General features: G+C 43.5%; 1 protein-coding gene across 4 annotated transcripts in view; it reads right to left on the bottom strand.

Moving 5' to 3' along the window:
* Positions 1-14,750, bottom strand: part of LOC142497036 (uncharacterized) — a 193,046-nt gene extending 178,296 nt beyond the window's left edge. For all 4 annotated transcript variants that reach the window (XR_012802160.1, XR_012802161.1, XM_075604276.1 and 1 more), the window contains exons 1-2: positions 14,547-14,750; positions 8,418-8,524 (exon numbers count right to left, since the gene is read on the bottom strand). Coding sequence is in view for 2 of the 4 variants with exons in the window: in XM_075604276.1 (XP_075460391.1) it covers positions 8,418-8,524; positions 14,547-14,603 (164 nt within the window). In the remaining 2 variants the exon portion in view is untranslated. The remainder of the gene's footprint in view (positions 1-8,417; positions 8,525-14,546) is intronic.
* Between the last annotated feature and the right edge of the window lie 5,210 nt (positions 14,751-19,960).

The following is a 19,960-nucleotide window of genomic DNA, read 5'->3' as shown; positions in this document are numbered from 1 at the left end:
GCTCCGAGACCTACTTTTTTTTTTTTTAAATCCGGGACTACCAAGACTTTGTTACTACAGAGCGCTGTACGCAGGTCTAAAAAAATGCGGTCTCTGCACCACTGTTCCATTTTACCACATTGGGTGCCCTTGTTGTTACTAAATCTGAAAGCTGTGCAGCCCAGGTTGCAAAATGGGGTATAAAATCACCTGTAGTAACCTACAATGCCTATAAATGTTCTAACCGGTTTTTTTTAAGGGGACGTGGCCAATTCTCAATGGCTTCAACTTTATTGAGCTAGGGTTTTACAGTCCCCCTTCCCAGAACATAGCCAAGATATTTTGCTTCTGCCAAGCCGACTGAACATTTAGCTGGGTTGGCTGTGAGACCCGCCTCCCAAAAGGTTCTCAACACTGCCTCAACCTTTTGTAGATGTGAGTCCCAATCTGGACTATGAATTACCACATCATCTAAGTACGCTGAGGCATAGTTCGAGTGCGGCTGTAACAATTTATTCATCAACCTTTGGAAGGTTGCAGGCGCCTCATGAAGGCCAAAGGTAAAACGGTATACTGGAAGAGGCCATCAGGTGTGGAGAAGGCTGTTTTTTCTTTTGCTGACTCTGTTAACGGGATTTCCAATACCCCTTTGTAAGATCTAAAGTGGTTAGAAAACGTGCCCTCGCCAACCTCTCGATTAACTCGTCTACCTGGGGCATAGGATAGATTTCATTGACTTTCTAAAGTCATTACAAAACCGTATTGACCCATCAGGCTTAGGTACCAAGACAATAGGGCTGGACCATTGACTATGGGACTCCTCAATTACCCCTAGGTCTAGCATCTTCTTTACCTCTGACTGAATAGAACCTCTTCTGGCTTCTGAGAGCCTATACGATCTTATCTTAACGACTATTCACGGCTTGGTGACAATATCATGGGAAACCACCCTAGTTTTTCCCTGGTATGCTGGAAAATACGTCCCTGTTCCTATTTATCAAATCTACAGCTTCCCCATATTGTTCAAGAGTGAGTTCTGCCGATATTAGAACTAGTGGATCCTCCACTTTGCAAGATTTGTTAGCTACCACCATTAGACATACCTCTCTATCCTTCCAGGATTTTAATAGATTTATGTGATAGATCTGCTCTACCTTCCTCCGATCTGGCTGTCAAATTTTCACTCACCTGGCCGACCTGTTCTAGAACTTCATATGGCCCTTGCCAATGTGATAACAGATTGCTTTCGGCTGTGGGAACAAGCACCATTACTCGGTCCCCTGGTCGGAAGCTGCGAACCATAGCATGCCTGTTGTAAAGGTTCTGTTGGGCCCTCTGTGCCTCTTCTAAATGTTGTCTGACTATTGGAGTAACATGAGCAATGCATTCTTTTAGATCTTCTGCAAATTGGATGACATTCTTCCCTGGAACAGCTTGTTGCTCCCACTCTTCTTTGAGGCTATCCAGAATCCCTCTTGGGCGTCTCCCATACAGGAGTTCAAACGGGGAAAATCCTGTAGAGGCCTGTGTACTTCTCGGATAGCAAACAAGAGATAAGGCAACAAGGTGTCCCAGTTCTTCACATCACTAGCAACCACCTTCCTGATCAACTTAAGAGTTGTATTAAATCTTTCTACCAGTCCGTCCGTTTGCGGATGGTAAACAGGTTCTTAGGGATTTTATTTTATGCATAATTCTCGCATAAGTTTAGACGTAAACGGGGTGCCCTGATCTGTCAAAATTTCATTTGGTATCCCGAGACTGGAGAATACTTGTAACAATTCCTTAGCTGTGGCTTTGGAGGAAGTATTACGTAAAGGCAGCGCCTCTGGATAGCGAGTGGCATAATCTAGAATTACTAGGATGTATTGATGACCCTTGGCATATGTCTCCAAGGGACCCACTATATCTATAGCAATCCCCTCACAATATGCTTTTTGGGCTTCCCCAAGTAGAAAGGGTGCAATAATCCCAGCCCATTTGAAGTGGACCCAACTTTCCCGGGAAGCCTTCTTCAACTTCTCAAAGGCGTGGATAGCATCAGAGGACCACAGTGCCGTGTCGGCTCCTTTCTGCGTTAATGCCGTGATGGGTACCACTACAGAAGAGATGTTCTGTATGAACCTACGGTAATTGTTGGCGAATTTCAGGAACCTTTGTACGGCTTTCAGGGTTGTGGGCCGAGGCCAATCCAATACTGCTTTTACCTTGGCAGGATCCATTGCTAGGCCGGTGTCAGAGATGATGTAGCCTAGGAAGGACGTTGGGGTCTGGTGAAATTAACACTTCTCCAATTTAGCGTACAGGTGATACTCTCGAAGACGTTGGAGTACCTGTTTGACGTGGCCAGGATGGTCCCGTATGGTTTTGGAGAAGATTAGTATGTCATCTAAGTACACAATGACGTATTGGTTGAGAAGATCCCTAAAAACTTAATTGACGAAATATTAGAAGACTGCGGGAGCATTACAAAGTCCAAAGGGCATGACCAATTATTCGTAATGGCTGTCCTGAGTATTGAAGGCCTTCTTCCAGTCATCCCCCTGGTGGAATCTTACCAGGTTCTAAGTTCCCCGTAAATTCAATTCGGTGAAAATGGTGGAACCTTGTTGCCTGTCAAAAAGTTCGGTAATAAGGGGTAAAGGGTACCGATTCAAGATGGTAATTTTGTTAAGCCCCTACAGTCTATACACACTTTCTGAGAGACCCATCCTTTTCATGAAGAAAAACCCTGTAGCTGCCGGGGTACTCCTTCATAGCTTTGGTCTCCGGAGGAGATAAAGGATAGGAACATCCACGCGGAGGCACAGAACCGGGTAATAGGTCGATTGGACAATCAAATGACTGGTGGGGTGGCAACTCCTCGGATTGAGCCTTATTGAAGACATCTTGGAATTCAGAATAAATCTTGGGTAGAAGAGAGGTTACCTATTCAGGTACGAAGGTTCCGCATAGGGTTTTGGATGGTAAGGCACAATTCTGGGAGCAGTAAGTGCTCCATAGAAGCATTGCACCTCAGTCCAGTCGATCCGAGGGTTATGCCACTGAAGCCACAGAAGTCCCAGAATGACGTCCACGGTAGGTGTGTGGATGACGTCTGACATGGTGACATGGTGTCCGGTCTGTAGTTGAACGGGGACAGTTTGGAGAGAAATTAAGCGGGTTGTAAGGGATGTCCATTGATAGCTTCCAAGCCAATTAGATGACTTTTGCGCACCAGAGGAATCTTATATTTTTGTCCAGCAAATCCTTGGTAAATGAAATTTCCCCCTGACCCAGTGCCCAGGAAGGCCCGAGTAGTGGCCTTGAAGGCATCGCCGGTAAAGATGATGGGGATCAAAAGTCTGGTTGGCCTTTGAGACGGAGAAGCAGACATGGTTCCCAGTGAGAATCACCCTGTCTGCAATTGAGATTTGGCGTTCCCTGACTTGTAGGGACAGAAAAGTGCCTGGTGCCCAGCATTACCGCAATAGAAGCAGAGTCCGGCATCATGTCTGTGCTGATTCTCTCTGAACGACAATACGTTGCCTGCAAGCTGCATGGGTTCCTCTGGATCCGTGAGCGGAGGTTTGGAGAACCCTGCGTAGGTGCTGTGTGAAGACTGCGTACCGGACTTGCTTCGAGCTCTCTCGGCTCTTCTCTCCTGAAACCTTAAGTCCACTCTAATGCATAGTCAGATGAGCTCCTCAAGCTTCGTGGGACATTACTGTGCAGCGAGTTCATCTTTAAGATTCTCTGAGAGACCTTGCTAGAATGCCATCTGATCCATGCCTGATTGTTCTAATTGATCTCAGCCGCTATGGTCCGAAATCTGATTGCAAACCGGGCCACGGGGCGGCTGCTTTGGGACATATGGAATAAAGATGAAGCAGCTATTACCTTGCACCCGGGTGTATCAAATACTCTGTGGAATTCCGTGATGAAGCGGTATATGTCGCCCGTGAGGTCCGGCATTTGTTCCCAGATGGGTAAAGCCGGCGCCAAGGCGTCATCCACGAGCAGTAAAATTATATAGGCCACATTGGACTGCTGGGAAAGAAATCGAGATGGCATCAGTTCAAATTGGATATCGCAGTGGTACAGGAACCCGCGACAGCAAAGCGATTTGCCGCCGTAGTGGTTGGGCGTGGGAAGTTGGGGTTCGGATGCTCTGAGGGCAAACACAGCTAAAGAGAGGGAAGCAGTAGGGATACGTGGTGCCTGATCTGTCATGGTTTGCATAGCCCGTTGGATTTGCTCCATCCGCTGACTGTTCTGGTCGAGAAATTCCTCCACCTTTTAAAACATGGTCTTCGTGTAAGTTCAAGACTCGACCCACCTCAGTGGGGTCCATGTTTGTGGGGCTGAGCATACTGGAACAAGTGCTCGCCACAAAAAGGATGGGACTGCGAGGTCGAGGTGGGGATGTTGGAATACACCAACCAACAACCGCGAGACCGCATCCGGAGTGCAGAGTAAGGTTGTGTATCTGGGTAGGATAGGATAGATCAGAATGGTCGTATATACTCGCCGTGGTCAGGAATTGGAGAAGTCGGACAGTCATTGTGCAGTGCCGAGGTCCAGGTGTAGAGAAGGCAGAAGTCCAATACCAAGCAGAGGTCAAGGGTCAGAGGTGGAGGTCCAGATACAAGTGGAGGTCAAAATTGGAACAGGATACTCAAGACAAGACAGCAAGGTAATTGAGACAAACACAAGTACATAAACAGGGTTTATGCTTAGCCAGTTAGTAGGAGGGCTGGCTGAGTAGTTACAGGGCAGGCAGCCAATGGATAGGCAGCACACAGATGCAAGGTAACAAATGAAACCCGCCCCTAGACATATGCAGTCCACTGATAGGCAGGGGCGGGGAGAAGTGCAGGTGAATAGAAATTGGAGATGGAGTTAACCCCTCGTGTGCCCGTGGTAGTGCGGTGCCTGCGCGTGGTGCACCTTACTCGTGACGTCACCGGGGCGGAGCCTGAGTGAGATCTGTGCTATGTCCCCCAGCCTGGTAGAGCGGCGTGCGTCAGTCGCTTTGTCATGGGATGCGTGGGCCAATGCGCGGGACGTGTGGTGTCCCCCAACCTGGAAACGCAGCGCGCATCACCCGTACTGACACGGGGTGCGTCCCAGGGGCGGAGTCGACGGGCAATCCTCACACATTCCTTGTCACACAGTCACTGGATTTTTTCCGTCAAGGGTGGGGAGGGGAGGGGGGCGCACTGAGCTTCTCCGCTATGCTTAACTGCTGTGCCGAGGTAGTTGCCTCCTGGGTATGATCCTCAGTTCACCGCTTGTGCTGCTTTGGCTGGCTGGCTCTTCCTCTTCTCCTAAGTGCAACCTGGAAGTGACGTCTGGACCAGGTTTATTAACACCTTTTTATACCGGATCATTGATTGAGCAAAGCAAAGTAGTAAAATAAAATTGTAATTTATTTCAGGAAAGGACATATACAGAATGTAACACAATTTACAGGATTAACACACTTACTGGGAACGGAACAAATAAATCTATCCTCTAAACGAAATGCACAAAAATGACCTCTGTATGACCCCTTTTCTTTGACCGGTAGGTACTCAAGAAAGTTCTGGAACTGATTTCGGCATGCAATGCCAACCGCGACCGCTACGTTCTCAAAAGCAGGACATGGAAACTTTCCTGAGTGAAAATCCTTGAACCCGGCTCGCGTCTATTCAGTACAGAGCATCTTTGAATTTGCCGCTGTTGGTTTGGCGCTTGAAATCTGCGCTCCTGATTTGCTGCAAGTCCCCTTATGGGTTTCAGGGTCTCATTCACCAACATCTACAGCCTATCAGAGCGTGGGAATTTCCCTGCCAGCCAATCACTGATTTGCCGGTATTGTAAAGCCGGGTGGGCACCTTTTCTCAGTCTGTAACGGGGCATGCGCCAACCTGGCACCTCTGCCTCTTATCTTACTGAGCCCACCCGCTGTCCAGGCTCCACAGAGTCTGGGTTCTGGCAAATGGTGGCTGGAAAGCCCTGTGTTAGCCCAGAATGTGGGTAATCAGGCAGAACTGCAGTACCCCTCCTGTTCTAACAATTTGGCATCCCTGAGGCTTTCAAGTCCTAACTCTGCACAGACCCATAGGCACCAAGCCCCTGTTCTGGTGTCAGAGATGGAGTGAGAGTATATAGTACCTACACTCACTAGCCTCATCCTTGGCACAATGTAGAAAAATAACTTTTAAAACTTATACCCACACGAACCACTTTCAGCTTTATCACTTAGCTGGAGTGCCCCCTGAACCCCTATACTAGGCGCAGGGTATCTGGCCATGTATCTGGGTACCACTTTTTATACTAAGGAACACTCTGTCTACTAGGACCCGTGGGTGATCGCAGGTATTGTGACGGTGAAGGGGTTAACCACGCTAATAATAAAGGTCTAGCCCATTTGGTTAACCCTGACCCGTGTGTTAGGGTCTTAGAGTGTCAGCTCTGGGACCCAGATGTCGAAAATGTATTACTGCAACTGTATACTGATTTTGCGACATTAAAGAATTACTGTATGTGCTTTTTGCCTTTACTGGGATGCTGGGATCGGGAGATTTCTAGGCTGTAAGTTTCAGGGTGGGTTTGGCGGAGAAAGTCTTTGCAGAATGTGTCTATGTAGCGGGGTTCCGGAGTTATGGGATACCCCAACAGTTGTATCCGGAAATTGAGTGATATCTTCGGATACAGCCAAGCACATTACTCCGCCAAACTCTGACTCTGACCAGTTAAATGGGTATGAAGGGGTTAAACTATAACTGCAGCTATACACTCAGTCCCTAGTGTAGCAGGGGTTCCCCAGTATAGCAGAGGTACCCATATACATGCCCAGGTACTCTGAACCCAGGTTCAGGGGATGCTCCAGCTAAGGGATAAAGCTGACCATGTATGCAGTGTGTAAAGGTTTTAAAAGTTATTTTTCTAATGTGTGCCAAGAATGAGGCTAATGAGAGTGGGTGAATTGTACTCTCACTCCATCCCTGACACCAGACTAAGAACTTATATATTTTAGCACACAGAAGACAGGACACAATATATTTTAACACCTTGGCACCCTGAGGCTTTCAAGTCAGGACTTTGCACAGACCCATAGGCACCACGCTTGGTAGTCATTTGGTCTCTTGGACTTCAGGACTTGGAAATCCCACAGTTATTCACAGGTTATCAGTACATATACCTATTAAATATAACTCTTTAATAAAATATACTGTGTCCTGTCTTCTGAGTGGTAAAGATGTATAAGTCCCTATTCTTGTATCAGGGATGGAGTGAGTGTCTATATTGCCTGCACTCACTTTAGAAAAATAACTTTTAAACTTTTACACACAAGCAATCACTCTCAGCTTTATCCCATAGCTGGAGCACCCCCTGAACCCCTATACCAGGTTTCAGAGTACCTGGGCATGTATCTGGGCACCTCTCTTTATGCTAGGGACCCCTCTGTATACTAGGTACCCCGTGTATGATGGCAGGTATAAATTAACCCATTCACCCCCGTTTACCTTGTCTGGAAGATGCTGCAGCAGGAATCCTGGCAGTGAGTCGTAATACTAGCGTTTTCAGAGTCTGAATTTGCCCGTGACAATGTGCTTGGCTGTATCCGAGAATCTCACTCGATTCCCGGATCCAACTTCTGTGTTATTCAATAACTCGTGAACCCCGAAACATAGACAAATTCTGGAAAGACTTTCTCTGACAAACCCACTCTGCAGCTTACAGCCTAGAAATCTCCCATTCCCAGCATCCCAGGAAAGGCACATAAATCTGTAATGTTGTATAATTTGCACACAGTCACAGTAATGCATTTAGGACATCTGGGTCCAAGAGCTGACACTCTAGGACCCCAACACACGGATCAGGGGTAACAAAGTGGGCTGAACCTGTATTAGTGAGCCTGGTTAACCCCTTCGCCGTCACAATGATTTACAATTTTACCATTTTTATAATGTTCCCCAATCCACATACAACAATCTTTAAAATATACAGAAGTAAGTTATGGCACAAATAAAAGGTAGCAATTAACACTACGCTAGAGCAATTATCCCTCTATATTAATCGTTTTCTTTTAAGATAAATTAACAGAAAACGGCATTTATGGTGATGCAAACATTTGGTAGCTGTTTTCAGCGATTTACCAGATCATTAAAATGTAATCCATTCACACAATAAACAAATCATAATAAGAATGACATCTAAATTTAGAATAGTAAACTCAAAATGTTAAAAAAAAAATTACAAGCAAACTGTACCTCGTGGCAAAACATTTCTATCAGCATGCACTTATCTGTAGTAGTGCTTTTACAGATACAAGTTAAACACAAAACTGAGATGATTTTTAAAAAAACAAAAAACCTTTTTGCCTTTTTTACACAGAGATATAAAATTAGCTTTATAAGTTTCAATAATCAAACTTTGGGGGGGGGGGGGGGGGCGGGGAATGGACTTACGTGTTTACAGCTTTCCACCAAAAGTCCAATATTTTCTTTCCACCAATACCAGGCAAAAGAGCCTTTGGGACACTTTCTAAGAAATTGTATAACCCACTTTGGTCATTCTGTAAAAAATTAGAACAATTTTTTTACCATATGAATGCAAACATTCTGCTAAGTAAATTAATGTTTGATAAAGATACATTTTGGGAGGACTTTTAGCTAAACTATCTCCAAAGCCTTCATCACACAAACAACTAAATCAATTAAAAAAAACTATACCGAAGATCAGCGGTGCGCAAACTGGGGGCCGCTAGATTTTTCTGGGAGAGCGGAGGGCTGTGGCAGTTATAGAGGTCCCACGCTCTCCCCCCAAGCATTTATATTAAATGCCGGGGGACCGCAAGTGGCCTCTGTAATACACTTACATTCCCGTCCAGGGAGACGTGACGTCACATGACCCCCCGCATCATTTGACGCCGGGGTCAAGCAGGGGGGTGGGGGTGGGCACGAGGCGCTGAGGAAAGCAGGCAGGGGTGCACACCGGGAAAAGTTTGCGCACCCCTGTTGTAGATGGTTACGGTGACCATATTTTTAAAGTAGCAAACAGGGACAAACACAAAATTATGTATTAATCATCTCTCACTCCTGCACCCCTCTCTCTCACGCACTCCATCCTCTTTTCTCCCCCCCCTGCTTATGCCCATCTCTCATTCCCCTCACAGTCCTCCACCTATCTCTTTCGCTCCCTCACTTAATGCCCCCTCCTCAAACACACCTCCCCCCATGAATCTCACCCAGCTGCCCCCCAATACACACACACAGATGCCCCCCCAAGACACACACAGCTACTCCCAAGAAAAAAAAAAAAACACTCCACACTTTATCTCTGTGGGTGGGAGACTGGGAAGGCCTCAAGTTTTGCGTTGCTCCCACAGGTGGATGCAGATATTGGGCCCGCCTTCCAACGTCCGACGCTGGTGGCGGTGGACAGGAAGCTGGGCCACAGGTGGGGACTAAATTATCTCATATGTTCCAGTTTTGAAATTGCCGCTTCAAGAGGTTTATAGTGGCATTATCAAAACTGGTACAAAATTAGATGTTTTACATACCCCTTTGGAACACCAGGACAAGTGCTCAAAAAATTGTACTGTCCCGGTCTGACCGGTATGTATGGTCACCTTACAGATGGTTTAAATATAGTATTTGGAATGGGAAAATACATACCCAATTTACCATAATTTTCTTTTCCTGGAGCGTCCATCCATGGCAGTGCTCACCAATCCCCTCCCCATGTTATTATGTCTAAGATGATATTAATGTTTCTAGTTATATTTTTTTCAGCTTTTGTACCGAGACTACCTGAGGAGGAAAGGAGGGATTATTTATTGCCCTCCAACAGGTAGATTTCTGTCCTACCTGTTGGAGGGCAATAAATAGTCCCTCGTCCTGGGATGAATGGAAGTCATCGGACCACCATTTGCCCCAGACAAGACTGTGAGGGCCTAAGCCAGCAGATGGCTTCTGACTGACAAGTGGCAGAGGTGCCAGGTTGGCCCATGGCCTTGTCAGAATACAAATTCACGCTTGCCTGTCTTAGATAGACTGGAAGCGCTCTGATTGGCTGTAGTATTTCATGAATGAACTCTGAAATACTATAAGAAACCCTCAGCCAATCCGGACGAAAGATTCTAAGCGTGAACAGCAGCGGTAAATTTGAAATGACCAAAAGATGCTCTCGGAGAAATAGCAGCGAGCCGGCTTCATAAAATTCAAGGCCAAATATTTTCTAAGTCCCAATTTTCGGGGCCAAGTTCTGAGAATAGAACATAGCGGTCACAGCTGGGATTGCAAGCTGAAAACGGTTCCAGGACGTTTGGTACTATCTCTCGGTCAAGGTATTTCGGCATCTCTGGATACAAGAGAGCGGTGGCGTGTGGAACTTCATGCCGATTTGAGTTTCAGGACATTTCGAGCCAAATCCCGATCCACCTAAAGACTGTTTTCTGCTCTATTTTACCTAGGAAAGTCAATTTTTTTAGCCCAGACCCACAGTAAGTGTGTTTTCTTCTGTATTTTGCAATCCACTGTATGTACGTCTGCTTCTATGGAATAAATGACCATTTGTTTTACCATCTTATTTTGCTCAGTGAATGATCCCGGTAACAAAGGTGTAAATGCCTAGTCTACCATGACAGCTAACCCCTCCTGCTACCACCCGGTAGGCCTAAACATCCATTCTTTGGGCTACTACCCCCTTCACGCAATCCTCCTACCCCCAATAAACAAAAATAAACAGAACAACCATACACCGCCCCCCCCACCCCCAACACATACAGTATAGTAATGGGCAAAATTACTATTATCCATATATGGATAATAGCTCATTTGCCCATTCAAAATCAAATATTAGCCAGCATAAATAAAGTGAATATAACTTTATACTTACCCCTGCCATCATGAGGGGCAACCTCGTCAGCATACTCCAGGTCCATGTCCTCTGTTGGCAGCAAGAGTACAAGAAAAAAAAATACAATCTAATGGCCCCTATTCCTTTAACCACCTTACCGGTTAATAGCCGCTATAGTAATTAAGGGGTTAACCCCCTCCCCCATTACCCACCCGGGAGGTCTAACCACGCACCCCGGGCCAACTATACCCACCCTCTACCATTGACTGACACAGTGGTACATCATAACCATATAATATGGGCATGATAAGCCACTATAGCAGTTAATGGCCAACCTATTAAAATCAATCAAGCACAACAATACACAACAAAGAAATAAACAAGCACCTAAACACCACAACAATATTAGAACTAAAAAGCCTCAACTACACATCAATATAATTATTCTAACACCAAAACCGCTAAAGAATAAAAATGATATTATATCAAAATAATAGAACACAATTAAAGAAACACCTAACCAACCATACAAATCAACAAAACTGCTAGCCAATCCACAAATGTACTAAAAACAAGCCATCCAAATTACAAACAATTTAATCAAAACAATAAACAGAAATAGAAAAAATACCATTCAATACAAAACAAGCATTTGCTAAAAAAAAATGCATTGCCGTCGCTGTATGTATCTGTACCAGGGCACAGATTAATACATTAGCAATAAATGGGCAATGAAAAACATAAAAATAAATAAATACAAATAAAAAAACGAAAAAATAAATTTACATACAGTACATTCAATATTTATCTTACCTTTAGAAGTCTTCACCCTCCGAATCCCAGCGTATCAGGAAACTCTCGACCTGCGACATCACCCGCAATCTGTCTCCATCCACCTCGTAGAACAGTATCAGGTACCAAAATCTTCTTTCTTCTATCTTCATCTGTCATTATGTTCTTCAATTCTTTAATCTTCTTTCTTTTAATCCAAAACGGATGTTACCACGTCAAGATCTTCCGCTAAACTGAGACGTACAGGCCTTACATAGGGACTATGACATCACATTTTAGGGCCAGATGGTACAGCTCCAATCCCAATGGACGCTGTATCATGTGACAGGCTTTTTTTTTAAAGGATGTGACGTCATCTCCAAGGGAGGTACGTCACATCCTTAAAAACCACATGATGGTATTACACTTTAAGGGATGATGTCACATCCTTTTGAACTTATGTAACCTATCACATGGTAGAGCAACCAATGGGATGGTCTTCAGTAATACCATGTGATATGGCTATATGGTTTTAAGGATGTGACGTAACTACATAGAGATGACGTCACAGCCTTAACAAAAAAATAAAAAAGGAGGTGGGCACATGATAAAGCATCCAAGCTGTACCATCTGACCTAAAAATGTGATGTCATAGGACATATATAAGGCCTGTACGTAACAGGCAGAATATGACGAGCGAACATCCTGTTTTGGATTTACTATTGGGTGTTGGATTGACAGATGAAAATAGAAGATTAAAGAAAAGAAAGTTATAATGACAGATGAAGAAAGAAGACGGTGATAGAAGATAAAAGAAAGAAGAATTTTGTTACCTGTTCCGGATCTTCAAGGTGAATGGCGTTGGATTAACTTTGAATGTACAGTATGTAATTTTATTTTTACATGTTTTTCATTGCCCATTGATTGCTAATGTATTAATCTGTGCCCCTTTAGGGTACAGATAAATACAGTGATAGCCAATGCATTTTTGAGCAAGTGCTTGTTTTCTATTGACTTCTTTTTTCTATTTCTGTTTATTGTTTGGATTAAATTGTTTAGAATTTGGATGGCTTGTTTTTAGTACATTTTAGGATTGGTTAGCGTTTTTAATTATTTATTAGCTTTGTTGGCTACTTGTTTACATTCATTAATTGATTTGTTGGCTAGTGTTGTAAATGAATTATTTGTTTTGTTGGCTAGTGGTTTTATTTGTTTAATAATTTGCTTGGATAGTTGTTTATTTCATTGTATTGTTTTGGAATAACATAATTGTAATAATTTTGCTATTTTGGTGATAGATAATTATTTGTGATGTGTTCTATTAGGCTTGTTAGTGCTTTTATTGTTGGAGTGTTTAGGTGCTTGTGTATTTATGTGATTATTGTGTATTTTTGGCCTTAATTTTTTTATTAGGTTGACCATTTAGTGATATAGTGTCCTATCATGCCCATATTATATGGGTATGATATACTACTGTGCCAATCAATGGTACAGGGGGTCGGGTGGGTAGTTAGGACTCACGGCAGGGTTGCGAGGACAGGAGTAAACCCCTTAGGTTGCAAGTCGTCTTATGATATAGCACCACTTAGTGAATATGGCCCACGTTGGAGTCCTGTACATCCTCATTCAAAAAAGAAAAGATCTGCAAAACAGCCAAACGGTCGTTTTTAGCATGGATATTTTCTGTTTAAGGATGTCAATGGTATTTTTTTTTTTTTAAGTTTGACTAGGTAACACTATGGGTTAAACTTCAATGAGGTCAGCCAATATTACAACTTGGTATGGCTCTTTGTGCAACTTGACTATAGGGGCCTGGTCATTAAAGCAATACAACAGTGCTATTCCAAATATAACATGGTATAATTTGGCATAACAGAACTCATGATTGTGTGTATGCTCCAGTTATAAATATTTTACTTACAGCTCAGATATCAAATTTACACAATTACTATCTTGGCGCTACAAAACAAAAAAGCACATATTTTAAAATATGTATATATTATATATTATGTAAATGATTAATATTTATAATATATACATTCGTAATATACTGAATAGTATCAATATTATTGGAATCTGGTTATTTTGCGTTGTAGTAAGAACAATGAGAAATAGTCAATTGGATTGACTATCCGATCTGTGTTCACTAAAGCAGTGGTGCGCAAAGTGGGGGGCGCTGGATTTGATTGGGGGGGGGGGGGGGCGAGCTGTTGCAGAGGCCCCACGCTCTTCCCCGAGGCATTTCAATTAAATGTCGGGATTACCGGGAGAGCTGGTAAGACGCGTTGCTATGGCAAAACGGCGTAAAATGGAGTGATGTTACACGTCCGTCTCCATGGCAACTGGGTCACGTGACATCACGCCATGTGACCCCGCGGCATCATTTGACACCGCCAAACAAGGTGAGGGGGGCGCAAAAGCAAGGGGGAACAGGCAGGGGGGTGCAGCTCAAAAAGTTTGCGCTCCCCTACATTGAAGCATTGTATGCTGCCAATACTGAGCAAGTACTGTATACAGTATGTATGACATTTCCATTGAAGTGAGGGGGTTCACTGCCAAGGGGGCCAGCAACACAACTGTGCTAAATAGAGTTGCCTTGATGGCAGCTAAGGGGTTAATGGAAATGTAATTTACATACCTGCACTGTATTGGTCGCATACATTGTTTTACTGAATACAGATTAAATAGTTGTTTCCGTGTGGGCATGCTTTTAAATATATTTGAATATACAGCATTACGAGGTATAAACTCCTCCTTATCAAGGCTGGAATTATTTTCTGGAGGACAATTAAAATTTAAGACAGTGCTCGTAAGAAAAAGGATTAGTGTCGTATATTAGGGCTATGCTGAACACGTCTTTTATTCATCCGGCTGCCTGAGATATAAGGCTAAACCATTGCCTTATTTCAGGAATTTCTACCTGCAGAATGCAATGCAAGCTTTAAATAAAGGAATAACAAGAGCACCTTAATCTGGCTTTCTAGCAGTGTCCCGTGTCCTGCTACCAACAGGATACAAATCATACTGTAGCTGCAGCGTCTCGTAGGATCTAGACGTAGAAATCAATTTACGTCCTAAAGTTTTTGACGGTGACTGGAAACAAATTTGCAACTTGAGCTGGCAGGGCTTCGACCACTTTGTACTACCACTAACCATACCCGTTAAATTTATCTGGGCGTGCAAAGGGCTTTCACAGTACCTCCGGTCTAAAGTTCAGGGTTAGCACATTTGTCCAGCCCTATGCAATTCCACGTCTTCCATAACTTCTGTTCCGTACACAGCAAGGCTGGTCGGGTTAAAGGAAGAGGCGGTGCTGTATACTGTATGTAGAAAACTGTAAACTGCAGGCAGAAAGGATGCAAAACAGACATATCAAAAGAAAAAGTGACATACCGGTATAAAGAGAGACAATTAAATCTGGGAGAGAAAAATATGTATCCAGAGGGAATTTTCAAGAGACACTAATATAAAATGAAGGATACAAATAAAGACATAAGTACAGTACTTAGTACATACATGCAATTCACTTGCATAATAGGAGTTAAACTCGTATTCGGCTTCCACTTGCTGCCTGTGCTCTGAAAAAAAAGTGCAGGAGCTCTATTTTTCCCCTTAAACACAACAATTTACACAATTTCTTGTTTTCAATTTCCTACAGTATATAATAAATTCATCAATTAGATTGTAAGCTCTTACGGTTATGTCTGAAGCACTTTTTCCCATGATGTGTTATTTATATCATTTGTTATTTATATGATTATGTTGTGTGTATTACTGCTGTGAAGCGCAATGTACATTAATGGTGCTGTATAAATAAAGATATAAATACTGTACATACAACATATTTTAGAATTTCCCATGCTCACTATGACGGTAGGGGGTAGTCGGCTTTCATTAATAAAGGTGAAGCCGGCTGGCTGCCCCTAAAAACTGTATGTCAAGTGCTGAAGTGTCAGCTCTTGGGTCTAGTTGTGCGCCTTGATATATTTTCCCGTATTTCTGTTACCATTTTACGGTCCCCTGCAGGAATGTAAGCTAGGAATACCAGGTGTAGTTAGGATCCCTGTTAGGAAATAGTTGCAGGACAGGGACTTTGGGAGCAGGAGATTAAAGGTGGATACTGGGGAGCAACTAGGGTTAAAAATGTATTAAAGTTGCTGACCGGAGTAGCCGGTAGTACTTTTATGTTACCTGCAAATAGTATATGATTTGCGGGTACTCGTCTGTAGATGAAGACGAGGTGTATTATGAAAGTCCCATGTAAAGTATACAGTAGGAAACACCTGACCTGTTTTGGGCTTTACCTGTTCCCCTTGTCCCAGCAACATGAAACTTCGGGAATGCAAGTTTCAGGTGGGATATTTAGGTCAAAATGTATTTGTCTGTTTGCAGGAGTTCGGGGGACAAAGTTATCTGTAGTCCTGTAATTCTCCCCTATGTGCAGGTATGATTTGCAGGCACGCGGGGGGACTTACACTGGAGCTGCAAAGGGTCCCCCAGAATCCTGTTTTTTGAACCCAAGTATCCCAGACCCAGTTTCCCCACAGTATAAGGTTCCCCAAGTAATAGGGGTTTAGGGAGATAATGTATTTGGGTGTAATGTTCCAATGAATGATTGTATTAAACAGCGTTTTGGGTTTTCACATTTCCAAGATGGCAAAGAAGTAGAGATTTCTGGTGTGTGAGTTTTAAGGGGGATATTTGGGTCAATCTGTACTCAGAATATGCATACAGGGTCGGGGACCCAAGTTAACGGTTCTCCAGTGGAAGTACCCGGCAAGCAGGCACTTTCTGCGGGTACGCGTATGCATATTGACCCCACCATATCTCCCCTTAAAAACATAATAATAACTCATCGATAGGATGTCTTTATTAAGCATATTCGCGGCCTGGATTAACAAGTGTGAAAATTGTTTTAATTGTAAGGCAGTGATTCCAAACCTTTTTTGTTTGAGGAACCCTTGAAGTGTTTCGAAAAATCTCGGGGAACCCCTATCTGGCTGACACCTATTACGTTCATTTCACACCTCACGAGCCCCCTCTATTTCCCCCCCTTTACCACACTCAGACCCAAAAGCAAATTCTCGCCATCATTAAGTGCTGATACCAACATCAATATGTTTCTCAAACTAGTCACCAAAGATTTTCAAAAAATGTCCACAGGAGGGGGTCAAGAAAACCTCACAAGAGATGAAAAAAGTGCACTAAAAGAACTCTCAGAATTAAAAGGGATTATTATCAAGCCCGCAGACAAAGGGGGGAACATTGTAATCTTAGAAGAAGACAAATATGTCTTAGAAAATGTGAGGCTACTAAAAGATAAAAAATGTTATGCTGCGTTACAACAGGACCCTACTCTGGCTTTTTCCAAAAGCTTGAGGAAAATTCTACAGAAGGGTCTGGATAACAAAGTAATCTCGCCACAAGAATTCAAGTATATGATGGTTGAGAAGCCTAAAATAGCCACATTTTATAGTATTCCTAAATTACATAAGAATGCCGTTAACCCCCCTGGAAGACCTATTGTCTCCGGCATAGAATCCCTCAATGAACCTGCCAGTACCTATCTGGACCAGGTTTTGAGACCATATGTAACCAATCTTCCTTCCCACACAATAGACACCACAGACATTCTAAGGAGAATAGACGGTATACAGGTATCCAAAGATACATTCTTGGCATCGCTCGATGTGGAATCCCTGTATACCAGTATCCAACATGATGTGGGAATCAGATCTGTGTCACATTTTCTGAGAACCCGAAGCTCTGATTACAATAATCATAATGAATTCATACTTGAGCTCTTGGATTATGTTCTAAAGCACAATTATTTCTTGTTTAAGGGCACCTTCTACCACCAACTCCAGGGTACTGCAATGGGCACCACGTGTGCCCCCACGTATGCAAATATCTACCTGGGCTGGTGGGAGGAGATGACAGTCTTCTCTCAGGAGATGCTGACACATACACAGCACGTCGAACTATGGTCACGCTACATTGATGACGTGCTGTGTCTGTGGAATGGGACAGTGGCAGAATTTAATGCCTTCGTGACAGCACTGAACTGTAATGATCACAACTTACGCCTAACAAGTGAAATTAACCAGGACCAGATTACATTCTTGGACCTGGTAATTTTCAAAGATAACGATGGCGTCCTGCAGTCTACAGTCCACACCAAGGCCACTGCCACCAATAACTTGTTGTCTTTCAATAGTCATCATCCCAGACCTCAGGTTGAGGGCATTCCAGTGGGACAGTTTTTAAGAGCTAAAAGAAACTGCTCCACAAGTAGTGACTTCGAGAAACAATGTCAAATCATGAGCCAGAAGTTTATGGATAGAGGCTACAGTAAGAGCTGTATTAACAGAGCTTATAAACGAGCCAAATATTCAGACCGCAACATGCTACTGTATGGCAAAAAACAAATGGTGAACGAACCAAGTACAGTAAGAATAATTGGTACGTACAGCAGACAGTGGAGAGAGATCAAAAGGGTTCTCAATAAACACTGGCACATCCTCTTGGAGGATGAGGTATACAAGTCAGTGCTTACTGATACTCCATCCATTACATACAGGAGACCCAAAAACCTGTCTGATACTCTAGTACATAGCCACTACAAAACTCCAACTACAACAACTTGGCTCAGTAACACCACAAAGGGCACTTTCAAGTGCGGGACTTGTAAGGCTTGTAGTTTCATTAATTCACAAAAAACATTCAAAAATGCCACTGGTTCATCCACATATACAATCAAGGACTACTTCAACTGTAAAACAAGCGCAGTGATTTATCTAGCGACATGTAGATGCGGTTTGATGTATGTGGGCAAAACTTCTCGCCAACTACGTCGCCGCATCCTGGAACATGCAAGCACCATCAGGAATGAAGTAGATACGCCACTGGCACGACACATCAATCTGTTACATCATGGTGACACCACATCAGTGGCCTTTCAAGGCATTGAACATGTATCACTCGGTCTCCGTGGAGGCGATATTGACAATGCCCTATTGAGGAAAGAGGCTAGATGGATTTTTATTCTGGGCACGCAGGCACCTCATGGTTTGAATGAGGATTTCAATTATAGTGCATTCTTGTGAGATCCTCTCCACCATGCGCCCATTCTAACCTCCCAATCCTCTAATACATCTATGGATAGGATCACCAATATTTACCTCAGAACCATTATGTACACCTATATCAATGTATACATTTATTCAAATGCCCAGACTCTTATAATACAATAATTACTAGAGGGCACATGTATGCATTAAATTTAAACAATCACAGTATCAGTACTCAGACCTCAATAATACTGCAATCATAAGAGGGTACATTCATATCATATCATTCAATAAGGCAACCAGTCATTTTGCGTGCATTTGCTTTATTAAAGGTTTTTAACCACCACATGTATTACATGTATTTTTAACCACAGGACACCCCTGCCACAGACCTCATTTGCATAACTGATACCAGGGGCCGCGCTGACAGCATTAGGTAAAGGAGGAGCTTTCCTCTGAATGTGTTACCAGCGCTCCATGGCAACAGCAGGGTATAAAAGGCAGGTCTGTGCAGGGCGCCCTCCCTCCCCGGAAGAAGTTCCCTTGTTGGAACGAAACGCGCGTCGGGATGACGTCATAGCGACGCCGGCTGTACTGTTGCAGTGTCAAACTCATAGGAGTTTGCTTACGCTCTGTAGATTAGCTTAATACCTTGATGTGGGCCACAGATGTGGATCCCACTAGCTAGAAACTAGGTATATCAGACCTCCTGCTGGCACTGGCTAGCCCTTAGTATATATACACAGCAGGGTTGTGATAACACCCCCCCCCTCCCTGGAAGGAGCTGCAAAAGTGTGAGTTCTGGCTATTAGTCTGGAGTCCCCTCATGAGGTTAACCACGGGGTATACTTACCTGCACCCACCTCCCAGCAGCGCTCCCATTGATCTATCATCAGGGGGGGTCCTTCCCTGCCTGGGTTTGCATTTGGCTTCCTGTGTATGCAGCAGTGCTATGTACCCTACTGCAGCTTTGTAACACAGTGCTGCACTATCAATGCTCCCAGTGCTTGTGTATCACAATACCTATGTAGAGTGCACACTAGCTACTTCCCTGACAGGGTTATTTATATTCATTGTACATCTACTAAATCATTTTCATACTAGTATTGTGAGAATCAACAGTTTCTCCAATCTACTGTGCTTCACACTAACTATGACACTACCTGGTCATCTAGAGTGATTGCACATCAGAACTGAACAGTACACTTTTTAGGTTTTAAATATATTTGTTATGTTTGCATTTTTCAACTATCATTAAATAAAAGTTTATTATTTTCATTAGTAGGGCTGAGTGCATCATATAGGGTTCT

This window comes from Ascaphus truei, chromosome 6 (assembly GCF_040206685.1).
Source record: "Ascaphus truei isolate aAscTru1 chromosome 6, aAscTru1.hap1, whole genome shotgun sequence".
NCBI lineage: Eukaryota > Metazoa > Chordata > Amphibia > Anura > Ascaphidae > Ascaphus > Ascaphus truei.
This window is presented reverse-complemented; position numbering and strand designations above follow the sequence as displayed.